This window comes from Nuphar pumila, chromosome 9, assembly GCF_984573655.1.
Source record: "Nuphar pumila chromosome 9, dmNupPumi1.hap1.1, whole genome shotgun sequence".
NCBI classification, from domain to species: Eukaryota; Viridiplantae; Streptophyta; class Magnoliopsida; order Nymphaeales; family Nymphaeaceae; genus Nuphar; species Nuphar pumila.
Genome location: NC_143257.1, coordinates 120,871,976 through 120,888,859, shown reverse-complemented (window position 1 = coordinate 120,888,859; position 16,884 = coordinate 120,871,976). Strand labels below are relative to the sequence as shown.

General features: G+C 38.6%; 1 protein-coding gene across 1 annotated transcript; it reads right to left on the bottom strand.

Moving 5' to 3' along the window:
• Nucleotides 1-378: 378 nt before the first annotated feature.
• LOC149829124 (magnesium transporter MRS2-I-like) lies at nt 379-16,803 on the bottom strand. Its single transcript, XM_090017287.1, has 11 exons — nt 16,355-16,803; nt 15,938-15,967; nt 15,577-15,727; nt 15,021-15,142; nt 14,460-14,534; nt 10,277-10,504; nt 10,150-10,194; nt 2,504-2,548; nt 2,386-2,415; nt 1,039-1,158; nt 379-950 (listed from the first exon to the last, which is right to left on the bottom strand). The coding sequence occupies exons 1-11, from the start codon at nt 16,637-16,639 to the stop codon at nt 864-866; spliced, it is 1,218 nt and encodes a 405-aa protein (XP_089873413.1). The 5' UTR covers nt 16,640-16,803; the 3' UTR covers nt 379-863.
• Nucleotides 16,804-16,884: the final 81 nt, after the last annotated feature.

Below are 16,884 nucleotides of genomic sequence, written 5' to 3'. Positions count from 1 at the left end.
ATGCTAAGCATAGAAGACCTCACATTGGGTAACTAGCCCCAACATCAGGTAGCATCATGGACATGGAATCATGAATTTTCTTTATGCAGTAGGACAAAGACCAAGAAATTCTCATTGCTCTTCCTCTGATTCCAATGACCTTTTTCAGTTACCAACGAGTAAAGATCCACTTGATTCCATTACACAAGTCAAAGCCATCATAAGGGTCTATGTCTACAGTAATTTTTTTGTCACACACAAAAGTGCAAGACACGGTTACTATGTGCTATTTTCTGCTCGGAAGAAGCTGTTCAACCTTATAGAGTAAGCCATTATTTCTCCACCATTCAGTAGAAGTAAGAAAATAGAAAAAGAAACAGCTTTTACCAAGACGTAAAGTAGTCCATGAATGACTTGTTTCACTCAGCAAGTCTTTATTCTTAGTTTCGTATATGATATATGTTTCTATAGGATACGCATTTCTTTAACATTGAATTGCTCAGAAGCATAAAGCTCAGAAACTAAGAATTATGGAAGAAAAAAAAATAATGAAGAGAACAATGGGCAAGCATACCGCCATCTCATTGGTGCTTAGTACCTCGGATTGGTCGGCTACCATGGTCCTCTGAGTTTGAGCAAACCCTCAATAAAACTGTACTCCAACTCCTGTTATGTGGTTGAACTGAAACGAAGGCAACCACGGAAGAAGCAGCATCGGATTTTTCTTGTAGATAATAAGAGTACTTTATTGATGAGTGATAAACAGTTGGTGGAGGGCTTCATGCTTGAGATAGAGTTACAGCAGCACATGCTGCATAAAGAACACAGCTTTTCTATGCCACAAAGCTGGGTATAATTCCACTAGAGCAGGAGGCACTTTCACGTCAACTTCCAACTAGACCTTTGTATCGAGCATAGGAGATGATGATGGAGAATAGCAACAAACAACCTACCCCAGAAAGGATAACCACCTATAAAAGCAACAGAGAAATGGTTAGATAGATTTCTTCATGGACAGAACCAACTGATTTATAAAATTAATCTTACAACATGACTTACCCATTTAAACACGTATCCATGATCATCATTCCACGTATAGGGAATATTCATACCGAAAATTCCAGCAACCAATGAATATATAGAAAGGCAAACCGTACCGGAACTTAAGAAGAGCTCCAGCTGTCATTAAAATAACATGGTTTGAGAATATCTCTTTCCACAGTAATCATTTAATGTGAATCATGCATATAAACAGAGCCATCAAAGCAAATGCAAATCAACAAAATTAATGAGCTTCAGTAACAGACATTTCTTTATACAAAATCCATATGACATGGATAATTCAAAATGGCCAGTGCTAACCATTGTCTAGCTGGCAGCTCTAGGTGCCAAGCTCCTTGCGTCTAGGAGCTGCCATGATAGGCACACTATATATCAGAGTTGCCAGTCGAGAAAGCGGGAGCGGGAAGCGAAAGCGGAAAGCGATGCACTTTCAAAATTTTAGAAAGCGGGAAGAGTGGGATAACTTAGAAGTGAACCAGGAATCGTCTCGGAAGAGACCTAGGAAGCGAACCGGAAGCAACCTAAGAAGCGAACCAAAAGCGACCTAGGAAGAGAGGGGGAAGCAAAAAAGGAGAAAAAAAAAGTAAAAATAAAAATACAAAAAAAATGAAAAAAAGGGAAAAACGAAGGAGAAGCGAGCTTTCCCTAAATTGGGAAGTGTGCTTCCCAATTTTTTTTTTGCGCTTACGAAACGCGTTTCCCCACTCCCTATGGCACTTCCGGTAACTTTGCTATATATAATTTGAGATACATTACTACAAATATATTTTTTACTCTTCTCATCATATTTTAATGTTCTCTACTGCTACAAATCCATAGAATTTATGTAGCACGGACTCTTCTAACAGGGCACCGGCGTCGCACCCGTACACAGGCAGGTGCGACACTTGGACACAGCTTCCTTTGTGTTAGGTGAAGTCAACCACATTGAGGTCCATTTCTATCCAAAAGTAGATTCAGTTAACCCTAATCAAGTCCATTTTTATCTATATTATATATATATATATATATATATATAATACATAAATGCACACACATACACGTAGTGTTAATGTAAAAATGTTAAAAATTATCCGCACCCCGCACCCAAGTTTTTTTAGAGTGTCGCATCGCCGCATCCACACCCATACCCGCATTTACGCCTGCATCTATGTGACATAGCACAGAACCAGATATGGGAAAACAATCATGTTTAAACGGCCAATACTTCTGTTGGCCCACATAACAGCACTCATACCCATATGTCATGGAATAAAAATATACAACACAGAGATCGTGGAAATATCAAGATAGTAATATTTTAGTGTGACTCAGTATCAAATAAGAGGTATTTCAAGCAATCACCTGAATCAGCTGGTTCCGATGATTATCGAGCTGGAAAACATGGCAAAAGAGATGGTTTAGTATGGAAATGTAGTATGGATCAGGGCAACAACTGTGATGAAAGGGGGCAGCCAATTACCTGGATGTTGATGTAGTCCTCAGTGTCATCAATGTATTCACGCAGCTGGGACAGATTACAAAAAAAATGCTTGTCAGAACTGATGTGGAGCTATGTATCAATGATATATCAGTTTACTACATATCAGTACAAGGATTTGCTTTCTTTTCTGTAAAAGAAGTCAAAATATAACACGCCCCATGGAAACACATATTACATAGAGTCGTTCATGGAAGCTGAATGGAACAAAACTCACTGCTCCTTATTTAGCAAGAATTTATTTTCTAGCAAGCTTCTGCCCTTCCCAGCTTACTGTCAAATATCCCAAGCTCTAAAGTTGGAAAGTCAGATTTTGTGCTTATGCATCTGAACAATTTTAAAGAGCAGAGAGATCTTACTGCAGATTGCTCACTTCTCATTTAAAGAGCAGAGAGATCTTACTGCAGATTGCTCACTTCTCATATACAATATGTTTCTTTATCTCAGTGGGCTACAAGATAACCCCCCCTCCCATCCCTCTTTTTCTTTCACCAACCACCTAGTGTGCAAAGGATTCTATCGTTTTGCTAGCCAGTACAGAACTGGCTCTCCAGACTCTGTGCAAGCTACTGAAGCAAAAACCAGGGACCGGGGGCTAAAATACCCCAGTTGTTCATTGGATCACTTGTGGGCTGCAGATTTATCAGCTCATAAACTATTACACTCCAGGTCTCAAAATCCAAGAACGATAATGATCAAGAGAAAATGATTCACATCCCAAAATTGGCAAGCCATTTCATGAGCAGTAATGGCATCTTTTCCGTGTCCAAGAATCCCTTCACTAAATTCCAAGATTACCTTGAGTCCTTCTTTGTGGTCACGGTTTGTTGCTCAGTCTCATGTGGCTGTACCTCATCTGTTTGTCAGGAAATTCACTTCATTGCCACAAGAGGTATCACTTGTCATAAAGATCACTTAAGATGGAAAGGAAAAGCACATACCACTTATATATGAAACTTCCACCAGCATTCATTAATTCACATTATAGACTCCATATTAGAAATAAAGTTCGCAGAGCATCTTAAACGGTATCCATGCCAAATCTACACAACATTAGGGAGGTACCCATATGCATGGAGGTGTTTCAGACTTAACCTAGTGAAGTACTAGTCAGTCGGGTTCTCTTATCTAACTAAAACTCTTTGAGATTATCTGTTTTATTCATCTCTAAAACCAAATAAGAGAAACACGTGATCCCCCAAATTCAACAAGATTAGTGGTTTATTAGATCTAAACCTAGAAGATTATTAACACTGTGTACTTAAAAACTAACAACTGGCTAAATTTGATTATCTTAGATCTTAAAGCACCATGGTTAAGAGACCCAAGGAACCCAAATCCTCCCATCACATATCAGTATATCTCAAACCCAATTGAGAAGGAACAAACTTAAAACCATCAATCTGGGGCATATTGAGGATGGCAGATCTGAGGGTCTGGGACATCACATCTAGTGCAGACCAACTTCAAAAACCTTGATCAGATTTGAGATACAAAATTATCAAACATAGCTTCAAACTCTGATACCATTGTTACAATTTTAAGATGCAACAAATTTCACGCTCTCACAATGCTAAACTACCACTTTCAGGATTGCCTTTCGTGCAACCCTATGGATGATATATAACAAGCCGAAAGGTGTTTTGACAACTATCACAAATTCACTCCCAGTATACCAATAATCAATCTGCCATTATTAATTCATTCCATAACTCTTTAACGATTTACTAACCTAAAATTGGCTCCCATAACAAAGAAGTTTTAGAAGAAAATGGAGGAAGTAGACCGAAAGAAAAATCATGTGAAAACTTAGCAAGGTTCTGAATGATTGCATTGCATTACTAAGCAAAGCATTTCTTACAAAAAGCTAAGTTTTATCATCTTTGAGAATACTGCTGTGATTGTTTCAGGAAAAAAAAAATTGCAGTGAAAGTCGAAAAAAACTGTCAAAATTTAGGGGGTGTTTGCATGTCGCAGAAACCCTGAAATGCACAGGAACCCATGTGTTTCCGCGGGCCACACTGCAGCAACGCAAACATGGGGCTCCCTTTCCTTTGAGGAAAGGGAGTCCTGTTTTCAACGGGGACCACCCCTTTTCCGAGGAAACCTTTCCAGTGTGTGTGTGTGTGGGGGGGGGGGGGGGGAGCGGGAGATCTGATTCTGTTTCAGCAGAAGAGGTGTCGCGGAGACCTCTTCCTTGCGACGCAAACAGCCCTTAAGGAATGGAAAAAGATGAGCAACATCCCCTCTTCCATCATGATGGATGGAACTACTGTAATGAAATATGCGGAAGAATCCAAGAATGCTAAAGCATTCACTGTGTCCCACACGGACAAATGCAACAAGCATAAGAGAGGAAATCCACTAAGGGATATACGAAAGGCCTTATAAAAAGGCTACACACATGAAAAATAATATCACTATTATTGAAGAGGAGCTCTCAAGAGCAATACAACATACAAGGGGGGTTCCCCCTATTTATAAGAAAAGGAGACCAAAGGGGCTCCCAATAGAGTCGTTGGGAGCCCCCAACGGTCACAATTGTGACAGTTGGGGGCCCCAACGACTCCATTGTGGGGCCCCTTTTCGGTATCCAAAATACATTTTAAAAAATAAAAAAACAAAAATAAAAATCAGCAAAATAAAAGAAATAAAACAAGTACCCCTATTGGGTACTTGTGAAATGACCATAATACCCCTATCGGGTATTATGGTGAATATACATCTATATTTATATATATATATAGATGTATTATTACATATGTTTTAACACCCCCCCTCAAACTTTACGGGGGGAATGACCGAAAGTTTGCCAAGGAGGAACAAGAAGCGAGGAGCAGGCAGGGCTTTGGTGAAGAAATCTGCAAGTTGATATTCTGAAGTGACATATGGCAGTGTAACTGTCCCACGAAGATATTCATCACGTACATAATGACAGTCCATTTCAATATGTTTAGTCCTTTCATGGAAAGTGTGGTTGCTGGCAATGTAGATGACACTTTTGTTGTCGCAACAAAGCTTCGAAGCCCCGGTAATTTCGACTCCCATATCTTGAAGAATACTTCGAAGCCACACCAGCTCCATTATAGTAGTTGCCATAGCCCTGCATTCTGCTTCAGTAGAAGACAATGAGACTTTCTGTTGTTTCTTGCACCTCCAAGCAATTAGCGAATCTCCTAGGAAAACACAAAAGCCAGTAGTTGAGATTCGATCATTTGGGTTTCCTCCCCAGTCAGCATCAGTATAAGCTAGTAAATCTAAGGAAGAGATTGAGGATAGGAATAGCCCTTTAGTCAAAGTATTTTTAATATATCGAATGATCCGGAGCACAACACTCATATACACAGATGTAGGAGCATGCTGAAATTGGCTTGCAGAGTGCACAACATGAGCAATATCCGGCCTGGTGATAATCAGATAGGTGAGGGAGCCTATGAGTTGCCTGTAGGGCGTAGGATCATCCAGCAGAACTCCATCCTCCAGTCGTAGTTTAGCATTGATAACCTCGGGAGTCTCCACCTTTTTATCATCTGAAATCCCAGATTTGAAACATATGTCTGCAGCAAGCTTCATCTGTGACAATATATACCCTCGAGGAGAGTATGCAACTTCTATACCAAGAAAGTACCTGAGAAAACCCAGATCAGACATATCTAGTGATGATCATATCATCAACATAAAGCAGAAGGATGATGATACTATTACCTGCACGTTTAACAAAAAGAGCAGTGTCAGTATAACATGAGCGAAATCCCAATTGTAACGTGATAGCACTAAATCTATCATACCAAGCCTTAGGGGCCTGTTTAAGACCATATAAAGCTTTTAATAACCGAAGGGTTTGACCTTGGTTAACACTGATTCCCGACGGAGGGTCCATATATACTTCTACATTCAACTGACCATTAAGAAAGGCATTTTTAACATCTAATTGGAATATAGGCCATTTCTTAGATGATGCTACCGCAATTAAAGTTCTAACGCTTGTCATGCGAGCCACGGGAGCAAAAGTCTCCTCATAATCGATGCCATACTCTTGTGAGTATCCCCTAGCAACTAATCTAGCTTTATAACGCTCTAGGGAACCATCACTTTTTGTTTTGACTTTGTAGACCCATCAACATCCTATAGCTTTCTTATTTGGAGGAAGGTGAACTATTTCCCAAGTTTTAGCTTTATTTAAAGCATCTAGTTCAACTTCCATTGCTTCAACCCAATGAGGTATACTTTTTGCTTGATTATAATGGGAAGGTTCATAGTAAGAATGCAAGGCTATTAGACAAGCTCTATATTTAGGTGAGAGAGTTTCATATGAGACAAACCTATTAGGTGGAATTGATTCTCTAGAAGAATGCCTAAGGGAGGTCTCTTCTAGGGGTTCATTAAGCCGCAAGAATTTTTCTAAAGCACTAATAGGTTGGGCTTCCTCACACCGAGTGTATACTTGGAGATTGTCACCATTAGTTGGTGATACATCATTATCATGAGTATTTTCTAAAACCTCCGGATGACTCAAAGAGTCATCATTTGAATCTTCTAAAAGATCATTGATAAACATATAATCAATTTCATTTGATTTTTCCAATATGTCAAATCCATTTTCATCTTCTAAAAAGGTTACATCTTTGGAGACAAATAACTTATTGTTTTTATGATCAAAGCATCTATAGCCTTTTTTATTTTCACCATATCCTAAAAATACACATTCTATTGCTTTAGGTGACAATTTATCTCTTTTATGTAAAAGAACAAAGCATTTACACCCAAAAATTCGAAGACGATTGTAGTCGGGTGTCATATTAAAAAGTTTTTCATAAGGAGAGATATTGTTCAATTTTGAAGATGGCATCCTATTGATTAAATAGGTGGAGGTTAACACGGCTTCGGCCCAAAAATTTTTAGGAATATTTTTAGAAATGAGTAAGGATCTAGTGGTTTCCAAAATATGCCTATGTTTTCTTTCCGCTAGACCGTTTTGTTGAGGAGTTCTTGGGCAAGATTTTTGATGACAAATGTCATGTTGTTTTAGATATGATTGAAAATCATTTGATAAGTACTCTCCACCCGAATCGGATCTAAGAATGGATATTTGACTTTGAAATTGATTTTGAACTTTTGCATGGAATTCTTTAAAGAAGTTAAAAACTTCTGATTTAAAGTTAAGAAAATAAATTCATACATATCTAGTATAATCATCAATAAAAGTAACATAATACGAATAACCACCTTTAGAAAGAACCGAAGATGGCCCCCAAACATCGGAATGCACCAATTCAAAAGGTCTTGTTGTCACAAAGGATCTAATAGGAAAAGGAGTAGACTTCATTTTGCCAAAAATGCAATCTTTGCAATTGATATCTTTTTCTTTACAAAACTTGTGTCCAAAAGGAAAAAGATACATTTTAGAGTAACTTGGATGTCCAAGCCTTTTATGCCAAGTTTCAATATTTTTGTCTTGGACATAAGTACAAAATGAGGTATTTGGAAGCATTAAATTATCCATAAAATAAAGGTCTCCCTTCCTATGGCCTTGCCCAATCCGCTTCCCGAACCGGAGATCCTGCACAAAGCACCCTTGGGATGAGAAAGATATTTCACATCCATGGTCGGCTATTTGAGAAACGGAAAAGAGGTTAAGATTTAATTTTGGAACTATTCTAACTTTTGGAACAAGGAAATTTTGAACATTTTTAGAATCAAGAGTTCCAACACCATTAATTTTGAGAAAAGTTCCATCGATCGTAGAGACACAAGACATTTTTGAATTGGTGTGCATATTGGTTAATGCATTTTCATGAGGGGTCATGTGAAAAGAAGCTCCGGAATCTAAAATCCAAGAGTACGTACCGGGAGGTGATGATGAGGCAATTGCGGCACCAGAGGTAGAAGAAGTAGCCTTTAGAATTTGTTGGAGAGCCAAGGAAATTTGTCCAAGAGTATCTTTGAGATCCCCGTTCTTGCCGTCATCTTCTTTGGTGGATGATTCTTCAACGGAAGCCACCTTTGGCTTGAATGCTCCATTTAGCTTTGGGCAAACGGGTTTAATATGCCCCGGCTCATAACAATGATGACATATAATCATTTTTCTTCCACCACTCCCTTGCTTACCAAAATGAGGTGGTTTGTATGTTTTGACATGATTGCCGGGTTTAGATACGGCAAGAACTTCATCAATGCTTTTACCCATATTATGCCTAGTCTCTTCTTGAGTAATCTCGACAATAGCCTCTTCTAAGGGAGGAAACGTGGATCTATGGAGAAGTGAGGATCTAACTTGTTCAAATTCGGGACGAAGCCCAAATAAAAATTGAAACAATCTATCTTGTTCCATTTGTTTTTGTCTTAGAACCACATCCTCCATAGACACCCATTTAGGCTCTAAAAGAGCCAATTCATCCCACAAAGGATTTAGAGCACTATAATAGTCTTGTATGCTCATGTCACCTTGTTTTGTGGTTCTTACTTTTTCTTGCAAAAAATAAGCTCTTGCAAGATCCTTTTGGGTAAACATACCCTTCATAAAAAACCAAGCTTCATTTGCCCGGCGGAATTTTGCAATATTTGCACATACCTTAAGTTCAACATTATTCATAAACCATGCTAGGATTTTTGCATGGTTACTCTCCCAATCTTCCATTTGATGATGATAATCTTCAATAGCCTTGAGACGAGCATCGCCTTCAAATGCTTTGTCTTGATCTTCTTCCATCTTTGTGAGCTTAAGTTGGGGTTTCGGAATGGTCCCCATTACATAACCCCAAAGCTTCTTCCCTTTGAGATTATTCTCCATTGCGGATGCCCACATCATGTAATTTTTCCCATTGAGCTTGAATGATAGATCGATCTTGACTTCCATTGCTACAAAATGGAGGTGAGAGAGAAAAAAAAAGAAGAAGTAGAGAGATACACGATTTTACCTTAGAAGATCGTATGGCTCTGATACCATGTAATGAAATATGCGGAAGAATCCAATAATGCTAAAGCATTCACTATGTCCCACACGGACAAATGCAACAAGCATAAGAGAGGAAATCCACTAAGGGATATACGAAAGGCCTTATAAAAAGGCTACACACATGAAAAATAATATCACTATTATTGAAGAGGAGCTCTCAAGAGCAATACAACATACAAGGGGGGTTCCCCCTATTTATAAGAAAAGGAGACCAAAGGGGCTCCCAATAGAGTCGTTGGGAGCCCCCAACGGTCACAATTGTGACCGTTGGGGGCCCCAACGACTCCATTGTGGGGCCCCTTTTCGGTATCCAAAATACATTTTAAAAAATAAAAAAATAAAAATAAAAATCAGCAAAATAAAAGAAATAAAACAAGTACCCCTATTGGGTACTTGTGAAATGACCATAATACCCCTATCGGGTATTATGGTGAATATACATCTATATTTATATATATATAGATGTATTATTACATATGTTTTAACAACTACCCCCTTGCTGTTTTCCAGCTTCCTGATGGTTGGAAAGCACCAAAAAGTGAAGGAACAATACCTAAACCACATTGTTCACCCAACACACATGCATGCATGTGTGCACGGACACATTCAGGGAAACATATTGGTTTCTATATAGAACAACTTGTATGAAATTAATTACAAGAGTAATGCTCACCGTGGTAAGTCTGTTCAGTGTGCCATCAATCTGCATAAAGTATGCCTGCAAGAATAAACGTAGTTCAGGTAGAGCTCGATTTCATTTTCAAGAAAATGTTAATAGGTAACAATTAACAAATTATGACCTCCAGTAACATTTCAAGCTCCTCAATATCATTTTCATTCCCATGAACTGTTGCAGCACTAGCTCGACTAGCTCTGGATATCTTCGAAGCAATTGTGGGAGAAGCAGGAAACCAGTTGGGTGCACCACAGCCACTGACAGGGGAAGATGCACCAGCTGATTTTCTTGTCAAATATAGATCTGCCATATCGTCGTCGTCATCCAAAAGTTGTTCAAGCTCATCCCTGACCTGTGAATGAATAATATATGGATAAGAGAGAGCAGTTTGCAAGTGGAGAAAGTTCACAGCTAAAAGAACTAGAAATGGAAGCACGAAAGCTACTACTTAGCATAATAATGAATGTCAAAACCAGCACCACTTGAACTATTAATCACCTTAGAAAAAATCTGTTAATTGAAGCAAACAGTAAACCAACTCTGAAATGCAATTTACACATTGTGCATCAGAATCACAGGAAAAATTCGTCAACAGTTTAACCAAGTTAACTCTTGAAAGTTTATCTTAAACACCCTTCATGTTTGACTAGAGAGACTCAGACTCCGGGCTCTTGATGATAAAGCATGGACTACTCAACAAACCTCAAATAAGTGAAAATTTGAAACTCTGTAATCTTAAAGCATCAAATGGAACCACAATTGTCCTGTCCATCCATCAAATTAACTGGAGATCTCATATGCTTCTACTTAAGCTTCTAGCCACATTGTCTCAGGTCATGAACACCAAAGAGTTGATGAGCATTCCTTCCCACTATTCCCAACTTGAAAGCAGCCACTAAATGACGTATCCCAAAAAGTTCTTAACAGACAAAAGGCCAAGCCACTTTGTGAGTAAATAACCAGCACAGCAAACAGTGCACAACAAATTCAACCAATTCCCAGATGACCGATAGACAGGATGAATCAATCCTGAAACTCAAAAGCCATATCGAGGCAAATCTTGGTAATGAGCTCAACTTTAGTGACCTGGATGCTTAATTCATTTAAATCCCTGAAGAAAGAGATTTATTTAGCCCAATACAGAGAGAGAGAGAGAGAGCAGATGCATTTAAAATTACTGTACATTGTTTGACATGAGGGATTAAAAGACAGATTGATCATTGAGAACAGACATTTTATTTAAAGTGTCCACAAAGGATGAATATGTGATGTGACTATCAAGAAAGTGGGTTCTTAGAGTATGGCACCTAATTTGTGATGAACTTGCAGCTAAGGACCAAGAAGAGCCTACTCTACATCATAGCCTCATTTAAATGACATCATGATTTCTTAATATGTGTTTCATAAGCATTTCGTTAATTTAGATATTGGAACTTATGTTGCCTGGATGCCCTTACAGTTAGCCGCGTTAGTGTCCAACATTTGATGACACCAACACTGACTCTTCCAGAGGCTCCAATTTTCAGCTCATCAAGTGTTCAAGTTCTCTTCTAAATTTAGCTTTAGCCTCTTTTGGATTTAAAGTTTGAAACATGCTTTTCATCGTTGCTTATAAATTTTTAAACAAAGAAGCATCTTGATGACTTCATGCAGAGCCATATGTCCATAGTTCTCTATTATAGAAAAGAATCATGAAATGGAGCACTAATATTTTATTTATTCTCATACATTACTATAGTAGTTTGACACCCTTTGTTTTGTAGTTCAACGTTAACAAATCTTTTACCTTTTGTTATGTATATCTGTGTCCACACTTACAGGCACACACAAACACAACCTCAATTATCTAACACCTTGCACTTGTTTCTAACCTATGTCACATAGATATGAATGCAGAAGCAGGACATGATGCAGATTCACTTGGTATGATTCGATAATTTCCAATAATTAGGACATGGGGACACAACTGTACAAACACATGTATGTACGTATGTGTGTATGCATAAAACAACAATTCCAAAATCGTTATAATTAGGAACATCAAATAATGAAAGTAAATTGGAATTGAAATGTAATGTAATTGATGACAAATCTTAAAAGAAAAAGAATTCAAGTGAATATGAAATAAGTAAATAAGATCATAAAAGAAAATAGATAAAGTTAATGACACAATGTTAACTGTGTGAAACTGGTTTGACGGTGCCAGTGAAGTGTTGTGACGTGTCGTGTCCATGAAGTGTCCGAGTGTCGTATCATGTCGATACAGAATATGCATGCTAAGTGAAGTGGCCATGTGACAGTTTGTAAAACGTATATCCATGTCCAGGTGACATAGTTGGACATACAAATGATAATGTAGCAACAAAATTTACCCCAACTGAACTTAAGTAGTCTTCATAATATGTCCAAAGAATAATCCACGATGTTGAAACCTATGTCACATGGACACTCCATTTTGCCCTCCGTACCCGTATCGACATGCGTGTCCCTTTGTTGACACGCGTCGACATCTGGACATGCCATTTTACCCTCCATACATACAAGTTTGTTTTCAATTTATAATTTATAATTATATTTTCAGTTTATAACCTTATATTTTCAGTATATAATATATATTTTAGATAATAGCATATATATTTAGATTATATTCAGTTTATTTTGAATTTATTTTGAATTTATTTTGTATTTATGTAATATTTAATATATATATAGTTGTGTTCCCATACCCACATTTTTTAGAATTGCCGTGTCATACTCTCCGTACCCGTACCCACACCCGCACTCGTACCCAGGTGACATAGGTTGAAACACACACTATGCTTGCCATCATGTAACCTCAAGATTGCAACAGCATATCAGATTATTTACCATATAACCACATTTTTGTGCTTAAATGAGTCCTTTCCAAACTGCTTAGTCATATTTTGAATCTATCCTACCACAGCAACCCCCAATGAGATATGCATGCAGCTGTCTATGAGACAGTAGAGGAACGTTAATCTTTTATTCTTTATCAAAAACTGTTCGCTTACCCCATTGCATAAGCACATGCAACTAAGGTACTTTGTAGACTAAATTAACCCTTACAAACAAGCTTCATTTATGTGAGTTAGATTCATTTATAATTAATGAGCATTTTCTTTCCAAGTCTTCCTCTTTGCTAAGCTAAAATCAATGTAAGAAAGTGGCCATATCAAATATGCTAAAAGAGTGACAACGTGTTGTAAATGGTCTATTCAAGTGGCACGCAACATTGTCAAAATCAATATACTGATTATATAAACGGTTCATGTGAATTTCAAAAGGGAATCCTGAAGAAGAAGGTGATAAGCTTGGTCCTTCCATTAGGTTTCGGTTACATGCAACAGACAAGAAACACGGCCACCACTAAAGATAATTTCACATGTGAAGACACGTTACTTATCACCCTTATGAAACAAGTTAACAAGGGAAATCATGAAAAGAACTCTCAAATTATTGGTTAAGAAAGAAAGCATTTGCATTTGATTTTTGAATCTTATTGCAATTATAGCCTCATTATACCTAACAAGAGGGGTCCCTGGAAACATGTTTTGACACAGAGATCTCAGTTATTTTACACAACCTACTGAGACTCAATGGGATCTGGTTACAAAACCATGGGGACTTCTTTACAGACAAGTGCATCAAAGCATGCATTTCTAATATCAATCCACATAGACATTCTATATGCTCATTCCAACTTCAGTGACACCCACCAATGACTTAAGGAAATTCAAAGTATCGTAATGCACAAATCATTTCAGAAGGAGCTTGACATCTCCCTTGCTAAAATGACCCATCTCATACAGTTGAATCACTTTTTCATTTTTTGAGATAATCAGATTGTTTGGAAAAACACAGCTTACTTGGTCAATGAAGTGAAAGAAGGAATCATACAGAAGTACTGGCTAGGAGATGTGTTGGTCAACAGTCTACATCAAGGAAGAGATCCTAGGCTCCCAATTAATGACCACTTTCTTGCTGTATAGCAGGAGAGAAGAAAAGAAACTTCTGCTTCTTTTCTGAAAGACAGATTTACCTACCAAGCATGTCTGTGTATAGTCAGATTGAAAAGTTGGCTATAGTTCATGAGTTAAGCAGCTTGGACTAAAAACAGTTCATATCTGTTTGTCCACTTATTGGACGCCTCAGCTGCACTAAAAAGGAAAGGAGAAAATGATATTCAAAAACTTTCCAAACTCTTCTATTGATCATGCAAAACCCAATAACTGAAAGGCCTATGAACAAAATATTTGTTCAATCAGCCATTGAGAAAGGGAAGAAACCTTTTGAACACGAGCAGTCAACCTTGTCATAGCACTCTTCAACTTCCTCACACGATCCAAGTTCCGGCTGCTAATCTGCATAAAATGAAAACCCTTTGATTTCCAGGATGCCAATAAAAGACCAAGAACTCAGTACAGGACTTCTTCATTAAGACAGAATTAAACAGTTTCTCCTGCATATGGTAGGCGGGGGAAATTGGTTGAGAGTTTGCGACAATTAAGAGGCCCCCCTTTCAGACCTAAAAGGTTTAAATTCTCTGATGTGGGTCAATAAGGGTGCTTGCCACTGGAGGGGAAAAGGTGGGGGCATCGAAGCTCAATGGTACATTTTTCCAACATGCAATAGCCCATATTCAACAAAATCAAAGCATAAAGTGATATATCTTTCTTTTTAACCAGGATCGTGAAATTTGAAAATAGTATTTCAAGCACACATATAACAAAACTCTGAAAAAAAAATGTACAGGTGCAGAAAGGGAAACATATAAGAAATCCCCATTAATTTCACAAGCTAGAAATAATAATAACTACAAGTAAAACTCAACAGAAAGATCCACAAACCTTGGATGTAAGCTCATCTAAAGCAGGATAAGCAACTGTTTCCAGTTCTGTTGTGCGTGCATCAAGGAAGCTGCAGATGCCCTCTAAAGCAACTTCTAAAGCTCGGAATTCGAATGGAGATTCTACATCTCAGGATCCAAAACTGTTAGATGCGCAGAATGGAAAATTTTTTATACTAAAAGAAAATAACACTTCAAACATCAAAATTGCAACAATTACAAAACTATGCCTCACATAAAACAACATCCACATTTATTTCCACTATAATTGAATCCATCAATAGGTCAAAATGGGGTCAAATTGAGGGGGCAAAAGAAGCAGACAGAAAGCGCGGAAAACAGAAAGGTTAAACAAAACTCGAAAATAAGAATGAATAGGCAAAGACAACAATAACCATGTTATTTATTTAGTAAAGGTTACTAAAGTATTGAGAATAAACAAATAAAATAAAGTAATCACGGAAAAGATATACCCACGTGTTCCAACCTCGGGCCATGCAAGCAATAAAATAACGAACAAAGTAAAATAAACGGGAAAGAAGGGCCATAAAACGAACCATCTTCTTCGTCAGCATCGATGTCATGTTGCCCGTTCATGTGCTCTCTTCCCTCCCCATTTGGTTGCACAATATTCACTGGGGGCAGTCGCCTCCGTAGCTCCTCAACAATAGGAATGACGTTGTCTTCCGTGGGATCTCTAAGCAGTACCTACTCCCAAACAATAAACCAATAAAAATCAATGATGAAGAAGTTTATAACCACCAAGATAACATAGGCAACGGCATGCGGCTGGGAACTAAGTACGAAGGAGAAAACAAGAATTGAGAGCACCACATGCCCCAAACGGGCAGAATAACAAGCCCCAGCAGAAATTATAAAAGAATTATCACAATTTAGATGAAAGAATCAAAGACTAACCTCTTCCGAAGTAATTATCGCCTTGATATGCTGATGAAAAGAAGGCCGAAAAACAAAGACAATTCATTAGCAACCAATCACCTTCATAATAAACACAGTTACCCCAAAAAAGGAAAATACATGCAAAAAACCAACCGGAATTAGAGAACTCAAATTAACAAAGATTATGAAGGAGTCGGAAAAATTGAATCAACCAATTCTCGATTGAAAGAAAAATAAGACGATAAGCCCAATCCTGGAGGCATTGAAACTCCTAACCAATTATCACAGCAACAGGAAATACGATACCGAGAATAAAACAACAACAACGATCACAATTCGAACGAATAGCACTCATAAATCCGCAAAATCAACGAATTTGAACCTTGATCACCTAAATTCAACAGTCATGCGAGAAAAGAACCGAAAAATTCGCACCTCCAGATTGAGGACGATGGCCCGCTCCCTGCCGAGGATCTTCGAGGGGTACGAGAGGAGCGGATCGAGGATCCGGAGGTCGCGCGCGTGGATCTGCACGCGGTGCATGATCGCGTACTTGTCGACGTCGAGGGTCGAGCTCTCGCCCGTGCAGTCCATGACGATCCAGCTCCGAGACGCCGCGGCCTTCTTCTTCACGCCGCCCTGCGAGTCGGCGACGGCGAGAGGCGCCTCTCTCGCCGTCCTCTCACCGGAACCCCCACCCGACTCGCCACCCCGATCCATCACATCTCCGGCAGGAACCCCTAGCCCGGGAAAAATGCGGAATTCACCTGTCAGGGAGGAGTCCGGGCCCTAAAACCCTGAAACCGGCTGGAGATCGAAACCCTATAGGCCGGAATCGCAAGGAAATAGGGCGGAGTGATTTAGGGTTAAATGGGACCGCGACCGCCATCGTAAGAAGAGCTGCAGGGGTTCATAAAGAAGAGATTTACTTTTCTAACCTTATCTTTTCCTCTTATGACAGTTTT